Source organism: Helobdella robusta (genome assembly GCF_000326865.2).
Source record: "Helobdella robusta unplaced genomic scaffold HELROscaffold_7, whole genome shotgun sequence".
Taxonomy (NCBI): Eukaryota; Metazoa; Annelida; class Clitellata; order Rhynchobdellida; family Glossiphoniidae; genus Helobdella; species Helobdella robusta.
This window is the reverse complement of record NW_008705398.1, coordinates 1831467-1857430: the sequence shown is the minus strand read 5'-3', so window position 1 is coordinate 1857430 and position 25964 is coordinate 1831467. Positions and strand designations below refer to the sequence as shown.

Genomic DNA, 25964 nt, shown 5'->3' with positions numbered 1-25964 from the left:
TGGGAAAACGTAGTTAGTTATCGCAAAATATATCATCCTAACTCAAGCAAAATGTATGTCTTCGATGTTGTTGTTTTTGTTGTCGTCGTTGTTGTTGCTGCTGGTGGTGGTGGAAGCTTCATGAAATGTGGAAAATGGCGAAAAATCTGTTTAACAAATTATCTAAAACTGTAATAAAAAAACTGTAAAATAGCAACAAGCAAACCTATTTGACAGTGTCGTTTTAAAAAAAAACCCAATTAGAAAAGACCCTAAAAAATAGATTACCACATATTTAAAAGTAATACAAAGATAAAAAAAACAATGAATCGACAAAATTTGAAAAAAATAAATAATTAAAGATACACAATCTGACATGCGACACACCAATTGTCATTTTATTAAAAAAAACTGCTATTATTATAAACTGCGAAAACGTTCGTAAGATCACAAAGTGTTTTGTTACAATACAACCCTCTCGAACTAATCATTCTGTATAAACAATTGCCGAAGCGCCGAAGTACCTGATAGGTATATGGAACATGAAAGATAGATTTGTAAAAATAAACTGAAGAAACTGAAAAAGAATCAAGACCGGAAAAAAGATAATAAATAGATAGATAGAGAAAGAGAGAGAGGGAGAGAGAGAGAGAGAGAGAGAGAGAAAGAAAGAAAGAAAAAGAAAGAAGAAAGAGAGGGGAGAGGAAAAGAAATAGTGAAAAAGACAGAGGTAGAGAGAGAAAAAGAGAGAGAAAGGAAAAAGAAAGAGACGCGTGGGTATGAATGAGTACCTAACCTATCACGGTATCAAAGTTCAAGAAATCATCGAAACTATTGAGATGTGTTATGCAAATTTTTAAATGTCATTTGCTGCATATTAAGAAACATTACATTACGGTACGTCAGGTTTAAAAGAAAAAATGTCTCTATCCTATCTAGATATGCGAGTGAAGATTTGGATATCATTAATTTTATGAAACATGTATGTATTAGCGATGTTAAGTGCTAGCTAGCTGAAGTACTCATGAATTTATTGCGTATTGTGAAGACAGTGCACACCAAGCAAACAAATGATCAAGTGTGTGTATGTATGTGTGTGTGTGAGTGTGAAAGAGAGCTGAGTTTGTGTACAACTTGCTCAGTTTGATTTTCAATCTGGTAAACCTTTTATAAAACTATCTATGAAACGAGGTTCCAGCGAAAAGTTTCATCTCGCCGTACTCTTTTCAACTGGTTGGATGTTAAACGAACTCGTTTGATTGGAAGTAGTACACGTAAAAAATATTGATCTACACATTTGAAAGGATGTACTTCTGATTTATTTGTTTGTCATCAGGAGCAACACATCTTTAGTTTATCTATCTAAACTTGGACATACAAAAATTTATGATTTTGGCCTATTTACAATTTGGTTGTTCATTAATTAAAGCAAAAAATTTACGACAGCAGAATTTTTTCTTACAGTAATTACAAAGAATAAAAATAAATAAATTGTACGAGCGAATATTTAAGTAAAGAAGCAAAATGGTGATCTTAACTGAAATATCGAATCCAGCGACACCAGCATCCCACCTTCTTCCAGAAAAAAGATTCGCCACAACAATCACCTTGGCCAAGAAGAGTGTCGAACCTTTGCCTCCCAGACTGACGTACAAAGAAATAATCTTTGGAAACCATGACCAAAACTCCAAAATCTACGAAACGAACGTATTCTGGTTGCCTAAAAAGTTCTTGTCTGCAAGCAGGCAAGTGGAGTTCAATGGCATGATCGACAAGCAGAGAAGTAAAAATTACGTCATCGTGAAAAAATTAACCACCACCACAACCACCAACAACAGCAAATTAAAAAGTGAGCGCCAAATATGCAGCCACTCACACGACAATGCCATGCAAATCTACAGAAACTGCAACAAGCGGATGCTCAGTGTATCGATTGTATTGGACAGAAAGAAGAAAAGACATCGGAGTAGCATCTTCCTCTACCTCCAGCCGCGAGATGCCAAGCAAGTACGTACAAGCACGCCTCACCACGCTCCAGTTGTGGAATGATTTTGTTGTAGATATAATTAATAATTAAAAATATTATTATGGCCTAATTTCATTGTGGTACAATTTTGGTCTCTTTCTTGCACAACTTCTTTAAGCCATCGTAAATGTTTCATCTCTAACTTCACATTTTTATTTTCTTTTTTATTTGTTTATTTTTAATGTCTGATATACTGGTTGCTTAACTTTATAAATAAATACTGAAGTTTAAAATTAAATTTTATTCACATTAAATTAACTTTAAATACCAAAACATATTTCACAATCAAGATACCTTTCGTCAAGAGCACTGGTTGGTTGTGACTCAATTCTTTCATTTTCATTTAACTTGAAAAAAAAAATTATTTAAATAATCTAAGTTGTGGCGTGATAGCGTAACAGTTAAAACGCCTGCTCCCGGTGATGCACTGACCTGGTTCGAATCCTACCACGCGTAACGAGCGCGCAATGCGTGGATTTTGTCTGTGCGTTTTTTTAACCTCTGAGAATGTTTCGACCTCTGGGAAGGTTTCAACCTCTGGGGAATGATTAAGAGAAAATTAAAAATAATTACAATGAAAATAATATTATTAAATCTCTTTTTTTCAAACTCTAGTTAAGCAGCCGGAAAAACCAACCATTGTAAAAAAACTAAGCAACCAGGTGACGGATGATAGTAATGATGATGACGATGATGATGATGATCTATCTTGATTATGATAATGATAATACTGATTGTTAATAATATCAGTGATCGTGAGGATGACGACGATGATGAAGGTATAAATAACAATTATAACAACAATAGTTATAATTAATTACAATTATGGTAACGGCCTTGACATTTATAATCCTTATAGCGATAATGATGGTGTAATAATGATAATAAAGGTGATAAGAATATAATGGTAGACAGTGACGATGAAGATATATAATGATGATAGACAGTGATGATGAAGATATATAATGATGATAGACAGTGATGATGAAGATATATAATGATGATAGAGAGTGATGATGAAGATATATAAGGATGATAGAATGACTTAGATATGTATTAAACTTCCTCCAGACCATTCAACCCGGCAACAGCCCATTATAGTGATGACGTTAATGATAAAAGTTATGATAGAGATATAAAGATAACAGATAGTGATGATATAGACATAATGATAACAGATAGAAATGATAAAGATATACAATGACGATAGAATGACATTTTTATTTATTTAACATCCGGTAGACAATCCAACTGGGCGACTATCTCTTCCTAGTCACTCGCATATCCGGTCAGCCAGCTCCAACGGTAACCTGGTTTAGGTGGGTTGTTTTTTGTTTTTATTATTTATTAATTTGTTTGTATATTTGTTTGTTTGTTTTGGTTTTTAAATTTGCATTTGTAACATTTAATACCCAGGCTAAATAATTTGCCAATAGATCAATTAACATAATGTAATCTAATAAGGCTTTGGAATTTTCATAAAGTAAAATTTAATTGAGTTTTTTCGTTTATAGATTTGATTTATTAATGTGGTACGGCACATAAGGCGACAACATAATACGACATGACATAACATGACATTGCAAACGTGTAGGATAGCCTTTTGAAAGAGTAAAATTAAATCATTAAAATATTAACTGAAAGGTTATGAATACTGTAATTTGTAATTAATAAATGATTTAGATAATATCGAATAAGGTTAATTTAAATATATACAATTAAAAATTCAAAAAAAATTAATTTGGCAAAATTAGCAAAACTTTCCAACCAGAAACAACGTGCCGATAAAATGTGACGACTACGGAAATTCCACCGAGTCCGATCTCCAATTCAAATGCAGCAGGGAGGATGACGACTACCTGCTTTTCTGCGCCAGGCCACCAGCGCTCGCCAGTGGCGTCTACAGCTGCAGGGCTGTCAATGAGTTCGGAGAAGCTCTCTCGCAAGCCACTGTTGTCATTGAAGGTGAAAATATTGTTGGATTGTTAAAAATTTTTTTTTTCGGGATTTAGAGTTATCCAACGGCGAATGAAGACCATAATATAATGAATTAATTAATAAATTAATAAACTAATTAATTAATTAATTGAAATTGGTGTTGAATTTAATAAATAAGAAATCAATTTTTTTATCTAATTTTAAAGCTTGAATACGTAGTATAAAGTGTATAAAAATTATCATAGATATTATAAAACAATCGAATCTCCAGACAACGTACACATCGTAACGAAGGAACATCAGACCTATTTAACGAGCCACGATGTCAACATCGGCAAGAGCAAGCCAGCGAAGGAGAGCACTGAAAATAATTCATCCAAGCTAACAACTTGGAATGAAAACAAGATGGACACAGTGAAGGTATTGAAGAGTCAAATGATCGTACGGGAGGACCATCTACCGACCACACTCCGAATTCCGCCAACACCGATCATAAGCAAAGGTACGTTCTTAGTGTGTCAAACGCTCTTAGTATATTGATTTATGTGACTGTTTATATAGGTTATGAGTGACGCGGTTTACAAACGATGCGGTTGTACTCTCTAGGAATTTCTTGTAACATTCAATTCATTCGTTTAGGCATAGATCTTTGTTTGAAGCCTTTGTGTAAACCGAGGTTTTACATTTGGTATTGTTGCCATGAACTTAAACATCGAGGAATGGTAGTCTGTTGTTTTCTGCCTTTTCTATTTTAAATTTCAACTTTGATTCGCTGAAATGTACTGAACAAAATGTTTGACTCAACGCTTGAACTACCACCAATCTCCAAAAGAAACTTAGAAAAACTGTTAAAATTGTGTACAACGGAGACTCCATTCTATGGACCAGATAAGAAATTATATAAACAGACTGATGGTGTTGTGATGGGCTCTCCATTTGGAATTACTCATTGCAAATTTCTATGTCGGTTAGCTGGAAGAAACAATATCCAACAAAAAGCCACAGCTAAAACCACGTATATACTGCCGATATGTTGACGACATTTTTGTAGCATATGATAGTGTTGAAAGCACCAAAGAATTTCTTGAAGACTTCAACAAATCAATGTTGAAATTTGTTTTTTATTTTCTAGTTAAAGCGCCAAAATTTGTGGAGGCTCTAAAAGATGTGATCACGTATGAGGACGGTGACGCCACGTTTCATTGCGTTGTGTCTGGAAGTCCGAAGCCAGATGTGGCTTGGTTGGTGGGGTGTGGTTGGGGTGGTTGTCGTTTGCAGTGAGATTATCTTTACATTTATAATAGTTTTGTCTATCATGAAAGTGTTTTTTATAACGTAAAACTATATAAATGAATTTAAAAAGTTAAAAATATTGACAGATATCATTCATATTTTTTAGACATTATTCAAAAATCTCTATAGATTATAATAATAATAACAATCTATATATACAAAGATATATAAACTCTAAACTCACAATTCCAACTTCAACATCAACGATGTCACAATCTCCTAAAACGTCGTCTCCAGCAACTGACCAACCAGACAACAACAACAACATCTCTCCAACACAGGTTTATCAACGGAGCGCCACTGGAGTTTGGCGGGAGGATAAAGGTAGAAGAATTGGTGCTGAGTGAAGCTGACTTCATCATCCAACAGACGATCAGTATTCACAACGTAACTAAGGACGATGCAGCAGACGTTTCTGCGGTCATCAGCAATTCGGCGGGAAGAGCTTCTGCTTCTGCTACTTTAAGGATTAAAAGTGATCTTTTTTTTATTAATTTTTAGGTGATTATTTGGTTTTATTTCATCAAATAATCATTATTTAAGTACGATTTATAAAATTATAATTTATATAACGAAAAATTATTATTCATATTACGGAGGACAGGCAAATTTTACTAGCATTCTGTAATTATTTTTTACTGAACTTATTCGAGATATTATCGCGTTGAGCTAAAGTTACATTTACAGTGAAAATAGATAAATTTAATTGAAGGTAATAATTTTGTCAGGTAAATCGTTGAAATTTCTGGAGAAGCCAAACAACGTGGTGACTCATGTTGATGGCAGAGTTACCTTCAAGTGCATTGTTCTTGGCTCTCCCACTCCAAATATAAAATGGTCTGCTTTTGAAGAGTTTAAAAAATATTTGCAATTTATTATTTTCCAACTTTGATATTAAAAATCAAACGAACAAAAATGAACAAAATAATATAAAACTAAATAATTGATTTGAAAAAAGCTCCAAATGGTCCAACACCTAAGGCAAAAATAAAGTTATAATGTATTTAACACGTTGCTGTGAGAAGAAACGAATTTCACGACAGGAGAATCAATGGCCGGCCGTTGAAATTTGACGACAGAATCGCTAAAGAGGAGACAGTAGGTACAGACAAGAATGACGTATCCATCGTCCAGCAGACGATCGTCATCACCAGAGTGACGTCAGAAGATGAGGGGGAGGTCAAGGTTATGGCTTCAAATTTGGCGGGAGAGATCGATGCATCGTGCATGTTGATTGCTAAAGGTTAAAATTATTTGGACTAGCGATTTATTGTTAAAAATTTTACAAGTTTCAATATTGAAATTATCAAAGCAATCTTTAACAAACTACTTTTCATTATTAGTTATTCTGATTTTGAAATATTTTTGCTCCAGTAAAGTCAATAAAGTTTTTACAAGAACTCGAAGATGTGACCGCCTTTTATGATGACAGTGCCTCACTTACCTGCGTTGTCTGTGGATTGCCGAAACCAGATATCATTTGGTTTGTGTTTATCATTCGTCTCAAACTTTATTGCGGAGTGTAAAGTAATTTGAGTATGTAAAGCTAATAAGTCATCGTACTACCAAGAAATAAAATTATGACGTTCTTGCGGTGATTTTAGTGTGATAAAAACACCAACGCGTGAGACAATCCCATTTAATAAATAAATGTAACACAGGTTGTTGAATGGCCAGCCTGTATTCTTCGACAGTAGAATATCGTTACAAGAAAAAATTAACGAAGATGATGATGAAGTGACAGTGAAGCAGACACTTGTGTTGAAAAAAGTTTCCCTGTTAGATGATGGAGATGTGAAAGTTGTTGCCTGGAATGCAGCCAACCAGATATCTGCCAGAGCCAAATTGAACGTCAAAAGTACGGTCGTTTTATTCAACAATTTATTGTAAAAATCAAAGTTGTCTACTGTTATTTTGTTTTTTGAAAAAAAGTAAAATTCAAATTAAAAAGTTCGTTAGCCGAGATAATTTTTTAAAATCATTGCAGTAAAATCTTTAAAGTTTCTGAGTCGTCCATCTGATGTGAAAGCCTACCATGGTGACGAGGCTGTCTTCAGCTGCATCGTGTCAGGGTTTCCACGACCGGATCTTAAATGGTTTGTGGGAATTTGAATATTCAAATAATAAACTAATGAATATTAATCCCAACATTTTTTAATGAAAAAAGATCTTGCAAATATAAGAACAATTAACGACTCAATTCAGGCACATGAATGGCCAGCTGATGAAATTCAATGAAAGAATGTATCTAAAAGAAGAAGTGGGGACCAGTGAGGAAGATGACGTGTCGGTATTGAAACAGACCATTTTCATCGAAGAACTCATCCCAACCGATGGAGGAGAAGTTCAAGTTGTTGCTACGAACCAGGGTGGAAGTGTTGAGGCGACATGCTTTTTGGTAGTGAAAGGTTAATAGAGTTTAATGTATCTAATTTATAAAATGCTGTTCCATTAGAAGAGTTTTTTTCTTCAATTTGTTTATTATTACAGAAAAGTTTATAAAGTTTTTGAGGAAGCCAGCCGATTGCTCTGTGGATATCGAGGACGATGTTCAGTTCTCTTGCATTGTTTCCGGATCACAGCAACCTAATGTGACTTGGTTGGTTACGTTTTGTGAAAAAAATTTCAAGTTATCAACATTGTTCATAAAATAAAAATCAATCCATTGTATTCGTGGAAACTTATAACAGGTATCACAACGGCAGCCCCATGAAGTTCAGCGACAGAATCAAACAGCAGGAGACAGTAGAGGAGGACAATGAAGGTGCTTCCATCGTGAAACAGGTGGTGGTCGTCAGTGAAGTAACTGCAGAAGATGAGGGAGAGTTTCAGGTTGTGGCTTCCAGTGTAGCTGGAAGAATATCAGCCAGTGCCTCGTTAAATGTGAAAGGTGAATAAATTATTCGAGATGTCAAGCATGAAGTTTATCTTATTGTTGATTTATTTTGAAATGCTATTTCTACAGCCAAATCGTTGATGTTTTTGGAGAGGCCAGCTGATGTTACGACATACGACGACGAGAATGTTGCGTTTGCTTGTGCGATCTCTGGCTATCCGAGACCAAATATCGACTGGTTTTTGCGCTCTGGCTTAATTTATTTCAATTTTTTTTAATAATTTAATAACATGAGGAAGTATTTTTGAGTGTTCATAAATGAAATTGTGATAAAAATGGTTTGAGGTTTGGCGTTTTGTGAATAATTAGTTGTGCCGCCATTTTTATTACATAAAATTTGCTCTACATCTCATTGGTTTTGAATCGATAATGTTAGCAAGCATAAGTTAATCTTTCCTTTGATATTTGGCTTTAAATTGATTTATTTTATTGTAATCTATACCTGGTTGTTGAACTGAATTTTTTTTGAGTTAATTTCTGAAAATAATTTTCTTAACTTTCCCTTTTAAGAAGTTCTTCAAGTATGAAATTTGAAACTTTTGAAAAGTTTCTACTTTAAATTTTTAAACTTTCTTCCTTGTCCTAAAATTTTTTGAACGCTGTTTGCAGTTTCTAATTATAAAGTAATAAATAATCCGAATTTTTCAACCCAGGTTCCTCAATGGAAAGCCAATAACAGACGATAAAAGAATTAGCATGGACGAAAAAATTAGCAGCATTGAAAGAAACTTATCGACCATCAGACAAACGGTTGCCATCAAAAAAGTAACAGTAGCTGACGCTGGAGATGTTCGAGTGGTTGCCTCCAATTCAGCTGGAAAAGTCTTTTCCGCTGCCAAGTTAACTGTCCAAGGTAACTGGCTTATCATGTCGAAAAATTAATCATAAAAACTTATACAAAACAAATTTATTATTGTTTCAATACAGTCGGACCTCTGTATAACGAATTTGATGGTTCCAGGAAAATATTCGTTATATAAAAATTTCGTTAAATAGAATTTGTTCGGGGAAAAAACTCTATATTTCCCGAAATGTGCTTATATGATATGAATTTATAAAACATCAATTTTTATAAAATTATGTATGCCATCAGTAAATAACAAAAAGTTCAAAAATAGTTATTTAAATCGTCATCTTCAGTCTGTTATCAACAGATTAAAAATAAGACACTCAACAATCACACATTCCTGGATCCTCAACCAAACAAAACCATCTTATTGTGAAGCCTGTGACAAAAAACTATCTATTCAGCATATATTAACTGAATGTGAAAAATACAATCAGATCAGAAGGAAACTCGGGGTTCCATCAAATGTAGAATTGCTCTTCCAGAATAGAAGTCAGGAAGTCTTGATTTCATTCGTGGAGGAGATAGATTTGATCAACAGAATTTGAAGTTCTCTAGATGTCACAAAAAATAATTAGTTTCTAATGATCCAATGGCGTAAAAATAGCCGCACTGTGTTGAAACGCCGTTAAGCTGCAAAAAAAAGAATTTATATAAAAAATCTTTTAATCAATTATTTGATAACAGAAAGTTAGAAATTAAAATTTTAGAAGCGAAATTTATTCTTTGTTTCATGCAACGATGACTTCAATTCCATTTGAATTATTCAAAGTAGAGTTGGTAAAACTTACTAGAATAATAGAACAAGAAACAGTAAATATGGCTATAGAAAATTAAAGGTGTACAAAGACACCGCTTATATCAATTCATCGGATATTTTTTTTAACTTTTATAAATATTATTCGTTATAGAGAAATTATTTTTGTTTCATAGAAACAGTTTAATTTGTAAAATTACAAGGAACATGAAAAATTCGTTATATAGAGGTTTTCGTTGTATAGAAGTTCGTTATAAAGAGGTTTGACTGTATTTATAAAAAAAATTGCATAATCAAAAATTCATGCAGCGAAATCATTGGAGTTTTTGAACCGGCCGACAGATGTCGTAACTTACAGCGGCAGCAGTGCCTGCATCAGTTGCGTCGTGTCAGGCTCGCCCAAGCCTGTCCTTCGTTGGTTTGTTCAGCTTTTAACTCTAAATAATGCTTCTTTTATTATTATATAATGAATAGAAATATTTAGTCGTCAAATTGTAAAAAAAATAAGCATTTAGATTTACATATTTTGCAACAAAAATTGTTAAGAAATATCATATGTAAATACGTTAGATTAAAATTATGACTTAATAATTGTTTTCAATTTACAAAAAAATTTTCTCGAAAATCAAACTGAAAAAAATTATCTGTTACAAAATTATTTTCCACAAATTTATTTTGCATCGCAGGACTCTTAACAAGGAGCCGATAGAAGCGAACGACAGAATCTCGCTGGAAGAAAACGTGGTAGCAGACCATGACGATGGCAAGCACACAGTAAAACATGTGGTCGTCATCAGAAAATTGAGACCGGAAGACTCTGGAGAAGTTGGAGTTGATGCCTCCAATTCATCTGGAGACATCCACGCATCCTCGTTGCTGACTGTGAAAGGTGGTTGGAAATGTTAAACTTTTGAGACTTTGTAACTTCTTATTCTTCTACAAGTAACGAATTTTATTACTAGCCACAATTTTGTGTACCATATCAAAATATTTCAAAATAACAATATCGGTTTTTATTTTTTTGACATTTATTTTGTGTTGAACGGTCATATTTAGTGGTTATTTAAAACAGCTGCAGCTAAAATTTGTTTCTTGAGGTATCTTTTAAAATTATTTTACAAACATTTCAGTAACAACTATTATTTCTTAAATCAATTTAATCAGCCATGTTGCTGGAGTTTCTTGAGAAGCCGAAAAGTCTTTCCACGTATCTTGAGGATTGTGCTAATTTCAAAATTTTAAATTAGTGGTTATTTAAAACAGCTGCAGCTAAAATTTGTTTCTTGAGGTATCTTTTAAAATTATTTTACAAACATTTCAGTAACAACTATTATTTCTTAAATCAATTTAATCAGCCATGTTGCTGGAGTTTCTTGAGAAGCCGAAAAGTCTTTCCACGTATCTTAAGGATTGTGCTAATTTCAACTGCATCGTATCCGGATCACCAGAGCCACGTGTTTATTGGTTCGTGTCGCGTTACATTTCTATAGATTTTATTATATTGTTCCATTTTTAAATAATATATTAATGAAAGATTTTTAAATTTTATTATTTAAACATTATAATTAATAGTGGCAATAACTTCAAATGAATATGTGCGATAAGTTTATGTCAAAAATGTGTAGAAGTTGAGTTTACACAGAATGCTTCAGATAAGTCAATCACTTGAAGGTTAATCAACGGCAAGCCAGTTGAATTCAACGAGAGAATCCTGATTGAAGAGACGGTTGAGACCGATGCGAATGATGTTTCCACTATAACACATAAGATCACCATCAAAAAAGTGTCCTCAGAAGATGTGGGGGAGGTTCAGGTTGTGGCTTCCAATCTTATTGGAAAATTAATTGAAACATGCAATCTAGCAACTAAAGGTTAGTGTGAAAAAACGTCATTTTTATGTCGTTGTAAATTTTAAAATTATGAATCACACATGCTCTTTTTCAGTTACAACAAGTTTACTGAAACATATTATTGTAATAATACTGGAGCTAGATTGTCAAACATAATGTTTAACAAAACCTTAGAAATATAAAAATGATTTTAAACATTTTTAATAATGTATTAGAAACAGTGTTTAAAAACTCTGCAAATAATTTATAATACGTGAATTTTAATTACATTCATTTGTAACCAGCAACCTCGCTGGAGTTTATAGAAAAACCGAAAAATCAAGGAACCTTCCTTGGGGAGGATGCGACTTTTAGCTGTGTTGTATCGGGAGCACCTAGACCTCAACTTCATTGGTCTGAATTATTTCAGCTTTAAATTATAACTTGACAGAAAATTCTTTCTTTTTTTTGAAAAAAAAACTTTTGCCACCTTTTTCTATAAAAATGTGACTAACGTTGATCACACATTTTTGAACTCTCTGCTCGACAGGTTAATAAACGATGGAGAAGTACAGTTTAACGACAGAATATTAATAAAAGAAACTGTTGACACTGACCTGAATGATGTGGCCACTGTTAAACAAAGAGTTACAATTAAAAAAGTAACTGAAGATGATGTGGGGAATGTCCAAGTTGTGGCTACCAATCTCGGTGGAAGAATAAGTGAAGTCTGCAATTTAAAAGTCAAAGGTTATTTCAAAATAGTTACAAAATTTAATAAATTATCAACTTGGTTTGAATTCATTCAACATTTTATTAATAGATAAAAAATTGAGTTTAATATTTCGAATGTTGAAAATACCAAATTGGGATTTTATGCATTACTTTTTCATTCAACCTAGTATTAACATCTATATTAAATAAAACTTTTAAAAACTTTCCCAAATTGTTCGTTTTTCTACTGAATAGCGAAGTCATTGGAGTTTGTTGAGAAACCGAAAAATGTGACAGCATACCTAGATGAGGGTGCAACTTTTAATTGTGTCGTGTCGGGCTCACCTAAGCCAGATATTCAATGGTTTGAGTTTTTCTAACCTACTACATTTTATTAAAAAAAACAATCGCGTCTATTCTTATCTCTTATTAAAAATAATGTTAAAATTTATTTTACAATAGATATCCTCTGGCTTTTATCAAAAATTCCAACTTTAATTTGCAGGTTAATGAATAGCGAGCCGGTAGTTTTCAGTGACAGAATATTAAAAAAAGAAACAGTCGAAACCGATTTGAACGACGTGTCCATAGTGAGGCAGATGGTTACCATTAAGAGAATATCTCCAGGAGATGTCGGGACGATCGAAGTAGTGGCTTCTAATTTTTTCGGAAAGTTGTCTGAATCCTGCAGACTGACAGCCAAAAGTAACTAGGCATAAAACGTTCTAAAAATTGTACATCACAATTGCCTTTTTGATAAAAAAAGAGTTTAACGTTGAATTGAAAATAATCATAACATATTACATTTTAATATTTTGCTCAAACTTATAAATTTATTTTATAAGAATTATATTGGCATTATCATTATAAAACTTGAAAAAATTTTTACTTAAAGTTATTATAACATTCCCTATAGTAAAATCATTAGAATTTCTCGAGAAAGTGAAAAATGTAACAACATATTTTGGTGAAGACGCATCGTTCAGCTCTGCCGTATCCGGATCACCTAGGCCAGACGTTCATTGGTTGGGATTTTTCAGTTTTTTGTAACTTCATTGAGTTAAAACATTAAATCCTCAAATTGCACACACGCCAAGAAAATGTTGTCGTTCTATTTTATCATTTATCTCCTTCATTTAAGAAAAAAGAAGAAAAAGGGTCTGTATAGCACGTAAAATAGTAACAAAATTTTTGGCCAAGTGAAAAATGTTGCACGTTAAACACAGGTTGATCAACGGCAGACCAGTAATATTGGACAACAGAATACTGATTAAAGAGACCGTTGACACAGATGTGGATGACGTTACCAGGATAAAACAAAAGATCACCATTAAGAACGTTAAGGCAGAAGATGGAGGAGAGGTTCAAGTTGTGGCATCCAATCTTTTCGGGAAATTAAATGACGTTTGCAATTTGATAGTTAAAGGTAACAGATTCATTGAAATGTTTCCTTTTCAATAAAATACACATTGTTGATTTTGAAGCAATGAACACTTACACTGCGTTTATGAATGTTGAAATTGATATTGAGCAGGATGTTACAAACCAATCGAAAATAAAGCTTCATTGCCTTACATCGCACTCTTAAACTAAAATGAAACGCCATTGATTTCGTTTAAATATTGAAATAAAACTCACAAATGATTCTCACCTCATTATAGTGAAATCCCTAGAAATTGTAGAAAAACCCAAAAATGTGACTACCTTCATTGAAGAGGATGCAACTTTTAGCTGCGTTGTAACAGGATCGCCTAAACCAGATGTGCAATGGTTTCAATTGTTTTTTGAATTTTATAGTTATTTTATAAATTTTTATTAATTTTATAATTATTGTAGAATTTTTTATTACTAGAGAAAGTAAAGAAAATTTTTTTTATATGTCAGTGTTTATAATCCAAAATTTCGTGCCTCAATCACGCTCTCAAAACGTCTGAACGTTGGGTCATCTCCAGGACAATTAATGGCAGACCAGTTGTTTCCAACGACAGAATTTTAATTGAAGAGACAGTTGATACCGACGCGAATGATGTATCCACGATAAAGCAAAAGCTTACAATCAAGAAAGTCTCTTCAGAAGATGTCGGTAAAGTTCAAATTGCGGTTTCTAACCTTTCAGGAAAATTAACTGAAGCCTGTGATCTGAAAATCAAAAGTAATATTCCTTATAAAATTAGAAATAAAAATAGTAATGATATTTTCTCGTTCATTTATATATATTTTGGTTCTAACATTCAAGCTGGTATTTATTCTCAAGTGTTTAAAACCTTGATGAAAATTTTTTGTATACAAATATTAGATAATTAATTAATTTTGAAACTTAACATTTAGGCATTCTAGGCATTTATTTTATAATATTATAATTTCATGTTAACTACATCATGTTTTCCAGCGAAATCATTAAAATTTCTGAAAAAACCGACGAATGCCAGAGTTTATCCCGATGAGGAAGCTACCTTCAGTTGCGCCGTTTCCGGATCACCAAAACCGGACCTTCACTGGTTTGAAATGTTTTTACGTATTTTCAAATAATTTCATAGCTTTTAATTTCAATAAATTCATGTATAACATAAAATAAAATTGAACTTTTATTGTTAGTTATTTTAAAGCAATACATCTGATTAAAATAGATGTTAAAATTTAGCCTTTAGTTCCGAATATTGCTTAACAGGTTAATAAACGGTAAGCCAGTGCAGTTCAATGACAGGATATTGATGAAAGAGACAATTGACACTGATGTAAATGAGGTATCCACAATCAAACAGAGGATCACAATTAGAAAGGTTATACCGGAAGACGGAGGAAATGTTCAAGTCGTGGCTTATAATATTTTCAGTGAAATATCTGAAACCTGCAACTTATCGGTCAAAGGTGAAATTTTGAAAATCTTTCAAAATAATTCCGAAAAAATTGACGTAGGTCAAGAATTTTAAATGTTGAAATCATTTCAGTATTTGATAAAATTTTTGCTTGAGCCTGCCTCACTGAAAAATTTTCAAATTGAAAAATTTGAATTTTTCCAGAAAATTCGATATCGTTCGTGGAGAAGCCGGTTGGAGTAACGGTCAGCGATGATGACCGAGCGGTGTTCAGTTGCGTCGTTTCGGGTTACCCGAAGCCCAATATCTTTTGGTAGGAAGAATTTCCAATTTTGTTGTTCCCTGGTAAAACATTTTGAACGCTATTTGCTGATGCCATTCATAACGGGCTTGTTAAAATTTAAAAATTTGGTCAATTTCTCTACAAGCAGAATTATTAAAAGAATTTCAGTTTTAAGTTTATTTTGCAAAATATATTTATTGAAATGTTTAACATAACAAAACGTAATATTCTGCAAGAATAAAAATTGCAAATTAAGATGAAGAGTATAAATTTATTGAATCAAATTTTAAAATATATTATAAATATATACAAATAATCAAAAATCAAAAAATTATTTCTACCTAACCGGCACTTTATTCAGAATTCGAAAAATTTTTCCCCACCGATAAAAAAAACCACCACAGGACACTGCCCAGTAGGGAAAAAATGTCCATCGAGGATACGACCCTAGACGAGACGGTAGACACTGATGAGGAGGGCAGATTCACCATCAAACAGGTGACGACCATCAAGATCAAAAAGGTCGCAATGTCAGGTAGTTCAGAGGTTCAAATTGAAACGTCTAATTCAGCTGGAAAATTATCCTGCTGTGCCCCGTTCGTAGTTAGAGGTAGGTTAGGGAATATTTATTTTTTTAAAGAATTTTTGCGATGGGCCTTGTTATAAATTTTAAAGTGCATTATTAATCCAGTCAAACGATCAAATATTGATTGCAAAATATTATTGGAGTTTTGAATGGTACAAAAGTACAAGTCCTATATTATAATTTCGTATCGTGTATACTTCTTATGTGCACGTGAAACACTGTTAAAAAACATTTAATAATTTTCATGAATCCCAACGATCGATTTGATCTCCATTTCAAATTACAAACATTTCGAACAAATCAAGCAAACTTCATTCGTGCAGCGAAAAGTCTGAAGTTCGTGAGCGAGCCTAGCGACGTGACGACGTACATTGACGAAAACGCATCCTACAGTTGCTCTGTGATGGGATATCCTAAACCGATCGTTGACTGGTTCGTAACTCCCAGCTTATTCTCCTTTCATAATGATTATTAATTTTTGAAACAACTAAGAATATTTTGGTAAAATTCTGTTAAAAATGTAAAAACACTATTGCAGTCTTTAAATTCTTTGTGGTAAATTAAAAGTACTTAACTAAACCCGACAAAACAGGCAACTGAACGGCAAGCAGATGACATTCAGCGACAGAATCAACATGGAGGAGAGTGTAATTATTGATGAGAAAGATACTTTCGTCATCAAACAGGCGGTCGTCATCAATAAAATCATTTCAGCCGACGAAGGAAAAGTTCGTGTCGTGGCCTCCAACAGCTGTGGGAAAATATTTTCAGCAGCCAAGTTGACCTTGAAAAGTAACAATGGACTAATAATTAGGAAAAAAATAAAACTAATATAATTTAATAATTTGTTTTTAAGTTTTTCAAATGTTTACCGAAAATGCTTACAGAGAAATCATTGAAATTTGTGGAGAAACCAGCTGACGCCACATGTTACAACGACGGCGAAGTTTCTTTCAAATGTATCGTGTCAGGTTATCCCAAGCCAATCATTAATTGGTACACAAATTTTAATGAAGATTATATTTTTTAAATTAAAAAATAATTTCAATATATACCAAGCAAACATGCAAAAAAAACGGATATAACTGTACGTAAACTCAAAACAAACGCAAAACCATCTCACAAAACTATTGCAAACATTGAAGGACCTTAAGTGACCGCTCAATTGTAAAGAACGACAGAATAGCACTGGAGGAAACCACCAATTTCGATGACGATGTATACACCGTGAAGCAAGTCATCACCATCAAAAATGTGGCTACAACGGAGGCGGGAAAGATCAGAGTCGTAGCTTCCAATTCAGTTGGAAACATTTATGCGTCGTCATCAATGAGTGTTAAAGGTGGTATGACAAATTTAAACCAGACTAACGACAATTTTTATCATGATGTTTGTTTTTTAAATGTATTTTTCAATAAAAGTGGGGAAAAAGTCTTTAAATAATTTTTTATCAGAAAAATATCTGGAATTCCTGGAGAAGCCAACGAATGCAAGATCGTACTTTGGTAAAGACGCAACTTTCAGTTGTGTGGTTTCTGGATCACCGAGACCAGTTCTTTATTGGTTTGAATTTTTCAATATTTCAGTATACACGACGCCATTAGTGATTATTTAGCTTTATAAAAAATAGTTTCAACAATTTAAACAAATGATAATGAAATTAAAAGTAACTGTAATAGTAATAAAAATTATTTCTTGATGCATTACTCAATGACATCAACGACAAAAGCAGATCACGTAATTAAATGCAAATCAACACATCAGATACATAGCGTGCGATAGGCAGGAATTTTTCTGCATTTGAACCCAGTCACTGGAACACAGGACATCACGACCAGGCGCCTTTAACCACTGCACCATTTCACCGCCCACATGAAATTTTTCTTGAATGCTGGTAAATCACGAATTTCCACTCTCAAACATTTCATAATCCAGGTCAATTAACGGCAAGCCGCTTGAATTTAATGACAGAATCATGATCAAAGAGACAATCGACACTGATACGAATGATGTTTCCACTGTAAAACATAAGATTACTATAAAAAAACTTGACCCAAAAGACTTAGGGGAGGTTCAGGTTGTGGCTTCCAATCTTTCTGGAAAATTAACTGAAGTCTGTAGTTTGATGAACAAAAGTTGGTTTGGCTTTTCGCTTCAAATTCTCTTAATTACATAAACTCGCATTAGGAGTGTGTTAAAAATTAAATTAAGAAGCAATAACGAATATAAGTTCTAAAAAGTTATAGAACGTAATAAGTTTTAAAAAGAGTTTTTATAATTTTGATTTGAGAGAATTATAACTTGGTGTGTTTTTCGTAGTTGTATCATGTATCGTAAGAATCTACTTTAACGTTGATGTTGATGTGGTCGGTGAAATTGTTGTTGAAAAGTTAAGTTGTTGTTGTAAGTTAAGTTGTTGTTAGTTAAGTTGTTGTTGTTAGTTAAGTTGTTGTTGTTAGTGAATTTGTTGTTGTTGTTAGTGAAGTTGTTGGAGTTCGTGGAGAAGCCAGAGAACGTTTCAACACTCCCCGATGACGAAGCGACTCTCCAATGTGTTGTGCTCGGCTCGCCCAAACCCGATGTTCACTGGTTAGAAAGGACTGTTTTAGTGATTTTGTAACTTTTTAATTAAACAATTTTTCATTCTGAAAAAACCTATATAAATATAAAAATATAAAATTTTAAAATATATACGTAATTTTTGGTTTAATATGCGATATGCAACAAAGCCATCTATTGAATTGGCAGGTTATTGAATGGCAAAGCGTTACGTTTCAATGAAAGAATTCTCATCAAAGAAACGATTGACACTGACGCGAACGAAGTGACGACGATAAAACAAAAAATATTTTTCAAGAAAGTTAGTCTAAAAGATGGAGGAGAGATTCAAGTCGTGGCTTCTAATCTCTCTGGAAAACTTGTCCAAACTTGTAGTTTAGCAGTTAAAGGTGACTGCGCTAAATACCTTTCAAATATTTTATTAAAATTTTCAAAATATAAAATACGTCAGTTTTTTTGTTTATTAATTTCTACTATTGAATCCTAGATAAATCAATTTTTTTTTCAGAAAAATTGTTAAATATTTTGGAGATTCCATCTGCAGTGACCGCCTGCGACAACGATTTCGCAACTTTCACGTGCACCGTCAGTGCATACCCGCGACCAGATTTCGACTGGTTCGTACGGTTGTACCAACATTCGTTCATTGTTAATATAATCCGGGATTTTAATTTTTAATCGTTGTTTTAAATTTTGATTTTAGCTGAAATACCACTAAAATTAAAGAGCCGTTTAAGAGGATGAACATTTTAGTTTGAATAACTCATCACATGCATGCTAAAAATTGTATCGCAATATTTTTTATAATAAATCGGAGGCACAAACGCACGCACAATCACACACACATCACACACACAAAGCTATTAAATTGTCTCCACAGTGAAATAGGTAAAATATTATACATTTACATAACGAAACCGACAGGTTGCTCCGTGGCAATCCGATGAAATTCGACGAAAGAATTGTAAAGGAAGAGACAATCGACACTAACGAGGATGGGACGTTCAGAATAAAACAGAAAATCACCATAAATGAAGTTAGATCATCAGATGCTGGAGACATTCAGGTTGTTGTTTCCAACGCTGCTGGCAAGATTTCCAAAAGTGCTCCGCTAGTAGTAAAAGGTTAACAATTTTCAGGATAATTACCACCAAAACTTATTCGTACAATACTGATGTTGCTAAATTGAGGTTTTGAAATGAAAAATTCAAAGTGATTTTGAAAATTTAAGTTTGCAAAATTACAATTGTACATGGTTTTGCAGTAAAATCACTGAAATTTCTTGCTGAACCGACGGACATTAGAGCATACGATGGAGACAATGCTCCTTTCAGTTGTTTCGTGTCAGGGTATCCAAAACCAGAGTTAATTTGGTGTGTATTCTGAAAGACCTGGAATTGATTTGAAAAATGTTGAAATTTTTGTTTACATAATCAAAAAGACAAATTTTTGATTTATTGTATTAAGTGATACAGCTTCAAATGTTAAGTCAAAACAATGTTGAAAATCATAATTTTTGTTATATTTCTCAAATGATGAAATTTCCAAAATGATTTAAACTCGCTCCCCTCGTACGTTAAACAGGCGCGTAAATGGGCAGCTGATAAAATACAACGAGAGAATAGAATTGAAAGAGGAAATAGAGGAAGTTGAAGATGTGTTTGTAGTGAAGCAGAGGATCGTCATCAAAAATGTCGCACCGACCGACGAAGGTGAAGTTCAGGTAGTGGCTTCCAACAGCACAGGAAATTCCTCTGCGTCTTCTTCATTAATCGTAAAAGGTAAACAACTAACATTATTGATTGACGTGACCGATGTTTTAAAAAATATAACTTTTTATGAAGTTTAAATAAATTTTTTTTAATAATGAAACTATTTTTGTTACTATACATAATTACATTTTTTTAGTCCAAAAATTTGGAACTATCGCGAAAAGCTTAATGACAAAAATAAATAAAAAACAATATCCTGAATGTTGAAACTTTACGAACCATAAAACCACCACACCATCGTCACAAAAGGACCACAGACTCAATTTCATTTTTACAATTTTTGCAGTTGCGTCCATAGAATTTTTGAAAAAACCAACTGACTTAACGACATATTTTGGTGACGGTGCATCATTCGAGTGCATTGTTTCTGGATTGCCAATGCCAAATATTCAATGGTTCGCATTGTTTTATTTTTTTTCACCCATATAATTGTATGACATTTGATATTAAAAACAATTTCTTGCTGAGACCTTTTAGTTTTAGTTTATACAATTTCATTTATATGATAATAATGAAAAACAGATTTCGGTTTCATAAGAACAAAAATCAGGCAAATTTTAAATTTAAATAATGTGCGTGAATAAATTTAATTTTTATAAAAAATGCTAAAAGGTTTATTAACGGGAGTGAATTGAAGTTTGACGGCAGAAGAACCAAGAAAGAGTTGATTGAGACCGACACAAATGATGTGTTCACCGTAAAGCAGACAGTTTTCATCAATGAAGTAACTACAGAAGATGTTGGAGAAGTTCAAGTCGTGGCTTCCAACTCTTTCAAAAACACACAAACATTCTGCATCTTAAAAGCCAAAGGTTAGATAAAACATCTTAGCAAAAGAATTCCCATTATTTTTAAATTTATAACAAATATCACCGAAAGCAATATTTATCACTTTTTCAGAAAAGCTGATACAATTTTTGGAAAAACCGTTGAGTTCATTTGCTTACGGTGGTGATGAAGTGAAATTCAACTGCGTTGTAATGGGACACCCAAAACCCAGTGTTGAATGGTTCGAATTAATTTTATATTTCGATTACATTCTTATAGAAGTATGTTGACTGTAAAAAAAAGTTTTCATTACTGAATAAATCTCGAAAAATCTCTCATAGAGTATCCCTAATAAAATTAAACTTAAAAAACAAAAGGTTGTTGCACGGTCGTCCCATGAAATTCAGCGACAGAATCAAACAGCATGAAACAGTGGAAGAGGACAATGAAGGTGCATCCATTGTGAAGCAGGTGGTGGTCGTCAGTGAAGTAACTGCAGAAGATGAGGGGGAGCTTCAGATTGTTGCCTCCAATTTGAAGGGAACTTTAACGGCCACTGCTTCGTTGAATGTGAAAGGTGATATTCATTATGAACAAAAATCGTTGTTACTTTTTCAAACGCAACATCAGCATTCTTAGTGTTATACTCTAATGTCTAATGTAATTGCAGAAAAATTGTTGAAATTTTTGGAAAGACTCGTCGACGCCACAGTTTACAGCGATGACGATGCTACTTTCACTTGCGTGGTATTGGCATCTCCAAAACCGCTGCTCAACTGGTGCGTATGGTTTTTCATAATCAATATTTCAAATGATTGAAATGTCTACATTAGATGAATTTAGGAAAGAGAATATCAAAAAAATATTAGATTTTTATAACGCTTACATCAACTTGACGATTTTGTTAACGTGCTCGCTTTCGGAAAAGTGTTGCTCACAGTTTGATAAAGCAAAATTTTATTACGAAAAACGAGTTAATTGATAGAAACAACTAAAACAAGAAAATAAGAGGACAAAGGCTTCGGCAAGTAAATTATAAGATAAACTCATAATGGTATGAATTTGTTCACACGACCTCTGGCAGGTTAAGGTGTTTTTAAAATCATAAGCAACTAGAGAGTAAAAATAGATGAGCGTGGTTTTTAAGAGTTTTATCCTTTTTAATTTGGTATTTTACAAAAACAGATTGAAAACTTGACGAACGTTTTACATACATTTCCAGGCATATGAATGGCAAGCCTCTGAAATCGAATGATAGAATAACAATTGTTGAAAAAGTTGACATCAACAATGGAGATGTTTCCACCATCAAACAAACGGTATCAATGAAAAAAGTCAGTCCAAATGACGCAGGGGAGGTTCAAGTTGTTGCGTCTAATGCTGCTGGAAACATTTCTACGTCTTCTCTGTTAACCGTTAAAGGTTTTTTGTCAATTTTAATAGCGAAACTAATTATTACACAATATTCATCATTCCCTCCCTTAAAAATAGTTCCGAATAAAAAACCAAGTTTTGTTAAAAAATTGAAAAAAAACACCAAAATTTTTGCAGTTAAGTCTCTGAAATTTTTGGAAAGCCCGAATGATGTTACGGCTTATGCTGATCACAATGCTACATTCAGTGCTGTAGTTTCGGGGCAGCCCAAACCGGTTTTACATTGGTTAGTAACATTTGCTAAAATTGTTATCTATAAAATTATAATTGATATTTTCTATTTATCTATTTAAATTCCAAAAATATGATAAAAAGCTTAAAACACGTAAAAATTTTCAAAATTTTCAAATTATAAAATGCCAGTTTGTCCCAATCACTAACATAAAATAACAAAAGGTTGATAGTACAGATAATGAGACATCTCAAAAAAAACATATATTCATTCATTACAACCAAATTTTTCATATATGGACACTCAAATGTTTTAATATACGTAATTTTACTCACTTACTTAAATACTTACATTATCACCATCACCGTTAAACAAAACTGAAGATTTTCAGTATTTCACTTCAAATTACAACGTATATCATTCATGCTTATGAAGGTTACTGGGAGGTCAGCCAATAAAGTTCAGCGACAGAATAATATTGCAGGAGTCAACAGGGGCAGACAGGAATGACGTATCCATCGTCCAGCAGACGATCGTCATTACGAAAGTGGCCAGAGAAGATGAGGGGGAGGTCAAGGTTGTGGCTTCTAATTTGGCGGGAAAAATCGATTCATCATGCAAACTGAGAGTTAAAGGTATTCGATTTTTTTTAATTTGTTTGGACTAAACAAGATACAACTAAGCAGATAATTGCGAAATTACTTTTTTTTGACTCCCAACAAAAAATTGTTTAACGGTTAATCGTATCTATATACGCAGTTTTATCTATCAAGTTTTTGGAGACGCCATCAAATGTAACACTATGCAGCGGCCATCGAACCAGTTTCGGATGCATCGTGTCGGGATATCCAAAACCAGATGTTGCATGGTTATTATATATAATTTTACCTAGCCTTAAGCAAGCAATTCATATTGTAATTTTTTGTTTAGTAAGTTGGTCAAACAGGTTGAAAACATCTTGCACTAGTATCTTAAATAGCGGTTGCATTATTAGAAATCAATATTTTAGTATCATTTGGTTACGGACGACGATTAATGTGCTTGTAAGCGTTTGTTTATTTGTAAAGAATTGACAAGCCATTCTAAAAAATGTTAAGTATTAATTTGGGATTCTCTGCTATCAACAAAACCAATTGGAAAAATTCCCTCCGTTGTTTAATAAGCTTATTATTTCTTATAACAAAAACAGGCTGCATTGCGGTCGTCCCATGAAGTTCAGCGACAGAATTAAACAGCAGGAAACGGTAGAGGAGGACAATGAAGGTGCATTCATCGTGAAGCAGGTGGTGGTCGTCAGAGAAGTAACTGCAGAAGATGAGGGGGAGCTTCAGGTTGTTGCCTCCAATTTGAAGGGAATTTTAACAGCCAATGCTTCGTTGAATGTGAAAGGTGATAAATTTTGATTTTTGAAAATAACAGAATATTTTTAAAAAGTCTAGCAACATGTTTTCACGATGGAATCTTCATAGAAATTAAATTGAATTTTTAGAGAAATTTTTGAAGTTTGTGCGCAAGCCGGATGAAGTGACAGCAACTGAGGGCGATGACGTTGAGTTGAGTTGTGTTGTGTCAGGATACCCAAGGCCACTCATAAATTGGTTCGTATCTTTGTTGTTACTGACAAATTATTCACGTCTAACGTATTTGTTAACTTTAATATCTTAAAAGTTCCCAATGTTACATTCTACATTATATTAATTAAATCTCTACTAATCTGCTCCATTAACAAAATTGTATACCTATTAAAAATGCAAAGTATAAAATGAAAATTCGGCATTATTATAATTCTCCCTTCTACTAACCTCAGGCTAATAGACGAAAAGCCAGTGCAATACGACAATAAAATAAGCAGGAAAGAACAAAAAGTTACCGATGACGAACATGCATGCACTATCGAGCAAGCAATTCTTATCAAGAAGATTGCTCCAACCGATTCTGGGAAGATTCAAGTTGTTGCATCTAACTCCTCGGGAGAAATTTCCACATTTTCCACGTTGGTAGTGAGAGGTAGTCTAAACTAAAAATATTTTGTTTACTTTTTTTTTATGCAAAAAGTATTTGAAAGTATTTCATTTTAGCAATTTTACATTTTTGAAACAGTTCAAAAAAAAGGTGTGAAAGAAATTTACAAATTCAAATTGTTGTCACATGTTTACAGCGAAATCATTGAAATTCTGTGAAAAGCCAGGTGACATTACAGCACACATCAACCAGAACGCTACAATCAGTTGCATCGTTGCAGGGTATCCAAGGCCAGATATAGTTTGGTATGCGTTAACGCTTTGAAAATTATGAAAACACTTTCTTGTTTTTCAAGTTTTCAGTTTTTCAATCATTTATTTATTAATAATCAAGCGTGACTTAACTTGTTGATCCGTTAAAAAAGTGATAAAAAGCTGACTTTTTAAAACTATTCATCAAACAAATATCAAAGGTCGTTGAACGATCGCCCGTTGAAGTTCAGCGACAGAATAATATTGCAAGAGTCGATAGAAACAGACAGAAATGACGTATCGATTGTCCAGCAGACGATCGTCATCACGAAAGTAACTGCAGAAGATGAGGGGGAGGTCAAGGTTGTGGCTTCTAATTTGGTGGGGAAGATCACTGCAGCCTGTAAATTGTTTGCTAAAGGTAAGCTAGAGATAAAGGTAAAAAAGTAAAAAAAAACAAGCGGGTTAACGTTTCTATAAAATTGTTACAATCAGGAACATTTGTGATGAAAAACTCTTTGAAACCTTTTGAAAATGTTTCATACTATTTGTAACTGTGAACACTTTTTAACATTTTCGTTTAAGAAGTGACTCTGGAATTCTTGGAGGGGCCAACGGACAAAACAGCTGTAGATGGCGACAGGGTTGAATTTAATTGCTCTCTTTCAGCATATCCAAGACCGGATATCATATGGTGCAAAGCTTCATTAAATTATTTTTCAAAGATTATTAAAATATTTCAACTATCTTGAAATTGTATCTTAAAATTCAATTAGTTCTGTTTTTGTGTCATCAAGTGCTAAGAAACTATTTTTAATTTCGAAAGTGATCCCAACGCAGGCAGCATCGAGGTCGTCCCATGGAGTTCAGTGACAGAATCAAGCGACAGGAAACGGTAGAGGAGGGCAATGAAGGTGCATCCATCGTGAAGCAGGTGGTGGTCATCAGTGAAGTAACTGCTGAAGATGAGGGGGTCGTTGAAGTCTTTGCTTCCAATTCGAAGGAGATAGTAATATCAGCCAGTGCACTTCTTAATGTTAAAAGTAAAAATAAAAAAAACGATTAATTTATAAAAAAAAAAA

At 33.3% G+C, this 25964-nt stretch overlaps 1 protein-coding gene across 1 annotated transcript in view; it reads left to right on the top strand.

Moving 5' to 3' along the window:
• Positions 1 to 1503: 1503 nt before the first annotated feature.
• Positions 1504 to 25964, top strand: part of HELRODRAFT_164811 (hypothetical protein) — a gene marked incomplete at both ends in the record, with an annotated part of 33284 nt that continues 8823 nt past the window's right edge. Inside the window, 62 exons of the mRNA XM_009030772.1 lie at positions 1504 to 1986; positions 3248 to 3324; positions 3777 to 3970; positions 4215 to 4445; positions 5076 to 5184; positions 5518 to 5711; positions 5965 to 6073; positions 6280 to 6479; positions 6611 to 6719; positions 6898 to 7094; positions 7224 to 7332; positions 7442 to 7644; positions 7727 to 7835; positions 7927 to 8126; positions 8202 to 8310; positions 8786 to 8985; positions 9358 to 9471; positions 9667 to 9669; positions 10046 to 10154; positions 10423 to 10625; positions 11092 to 11200; positions 11408 to 11607; positions 11871 to 11979; positions 12116 to 12315; positions 12535 to 12643; positions 12785 to 12984; positions 13175 to 13304; positions 13506 to 13705; positions 13941 to 14049; positions 14232 to 14431; positions 14669 to 14777; positions 14948 to 15147; positions 15300 to 15408; positions 15783 to 15988; positions 16288 to 16396; positions 16557 to 16756; positions 16852 to 16960; positions 17110 to 17309; positions 17419 to 17527; positions 17900 to 18099; positions 18445 to 18553; positions 18713 to 18912; positions 19032 to 19140; positions 19448 to 19647; positions 19788 to 19896; positions 20108 to 20304; positions 20582 to 20690; positions 20908 to 21107; positions 21196 to 21304; positions 21441 to 21640; positions 21734 to 21842; positions 22286 to 22485; positions 22615 to 22723; positions 23105 to 23304; positions 23429 to 23537; positions 23859 to 24058; positions 24159 to 24267; positions 24477 to 24676; positions 24828 to 24936; positions 25104 to 25303; positions 25468 to 25576; positions 25723 to 25925. Of these exons, the coding sequence (XP_009029020.1) occupies positions 1504 to 1986; positions 3248 to 3324; positions 3777 to 3970; positions 4215 to 4445; positions 5076 to 5184; positions 5518 to 5711; positions 5965 to 6073; positions 6280 to 6479; positions 6611 to 6719; positions 6898 to 7094; positions 7224 to 7332; positions 7442 to 7644; positions 7727 to 7835; positions 7927 to 8126; positions 8202 to 8310; positions 8786 to 8985; positions 9358 to 9471; positions 9667 to 9669; positions 10046 to 10154; positions 10423 to 10625; positions 11092 to 11200; positions 11408 to 11607; positions 11871 to 11979; positions 12116 to 12315; positions 12535 to 12643; positions 12785 to 12984; positions 13175 to 13304; positions 13506 to 13705; positions 13941 to 14049; positions 14232 to 14431; positions 14669 to 14777; positions 14948 to 15147; positions 15300 to 15408; positions 15783 to 15988; positions 16288 to 16396; positions 16557 to 16756; positions 16852 to 16960; positions 17110 to 17309; positions 17419 to 17527; positions 17900 to 18099; positions 18445 to 18553; positions 18713 to 18912; positions 19032 to 19140; positions 19448 to 19647; positions 19788 to 19896; positions 20108 to 20304; positions 20582 to 20690; positions 20908 to 21107; positions 21196 to 21304; positions 21441 to 21640; positions 21734 to 21842; positions 22286 to 22485; positions 22615 to 22723; positions 23105 to 23304; positions 23429 to 23537; positions 23859 to 24058; positions 24159 to 24267; positions 24477 to 24676; positions 24828 to 24936; positions 25104 to 25303; positions 25468 to 25576; positions 25723 to 25925 (9778 nt within the window). The remainder of the gene's footprint in view (positions 1987 to 3247; positions 3325 to 3776; positions 3971 to 4214; positions 4446 to 5075; positions 5185 to 5517; positions 5712 to 5964; positions 6074 to 6279; positions 6480 to 6610; positions 6720 to 6897; positions 7095 to 7223; positions 7333 to 7441; positions 7645 to 7726; positions 7836 to 7926; positions 8127 to 8201; positions 8311 to 8785; positions 8986 to 9357; positions 9472 to 9666; positions 9670 to 10045; positions 10155 to 10422; positions 10626 to 11091; positions 11201 to 11407; positions 11608 to 11870; positions 11980 to 12115; positions 12316 to 12534; positions 12644 to 12784; positions 12985 to 13174; positions 13305 to 13505; positions 13706 to 13940; positions 14050 to 14231; positions 14432 to 14668; positions 14778 to 14947; positions 15148 to 15299; positions 15409 to 15782; positions 15989 to 16287; positions 16397 to 16556; positions 16757 to 16851; positions 16961 to 17109; positions 17310 to 17418; positions 17528 to 17899; positions 18100 to 18444; positions 18554 to 18712; positions 18913 to 19031; positions 19141 to 19447; positions 19648 to 19787; positions 19897 to 20107; positions 20305 to 20581; positions 20691 to 20907; positions 21108 to 21195; positions 21305 to 21440; positions 21641 to 21733; positions 21843 to 22285; positions 22486 to 22614; positions 22724 to 23104; positions 23305 to 23428; positions 23538 to 23858; positions 24059 to 24158; positions 24268 to 24476; positions 24677 to 24827; positions 24937 to 25103; positions 25304 to 25467; positions 25577 to 25722; positions 25926 to 25964) is intronic.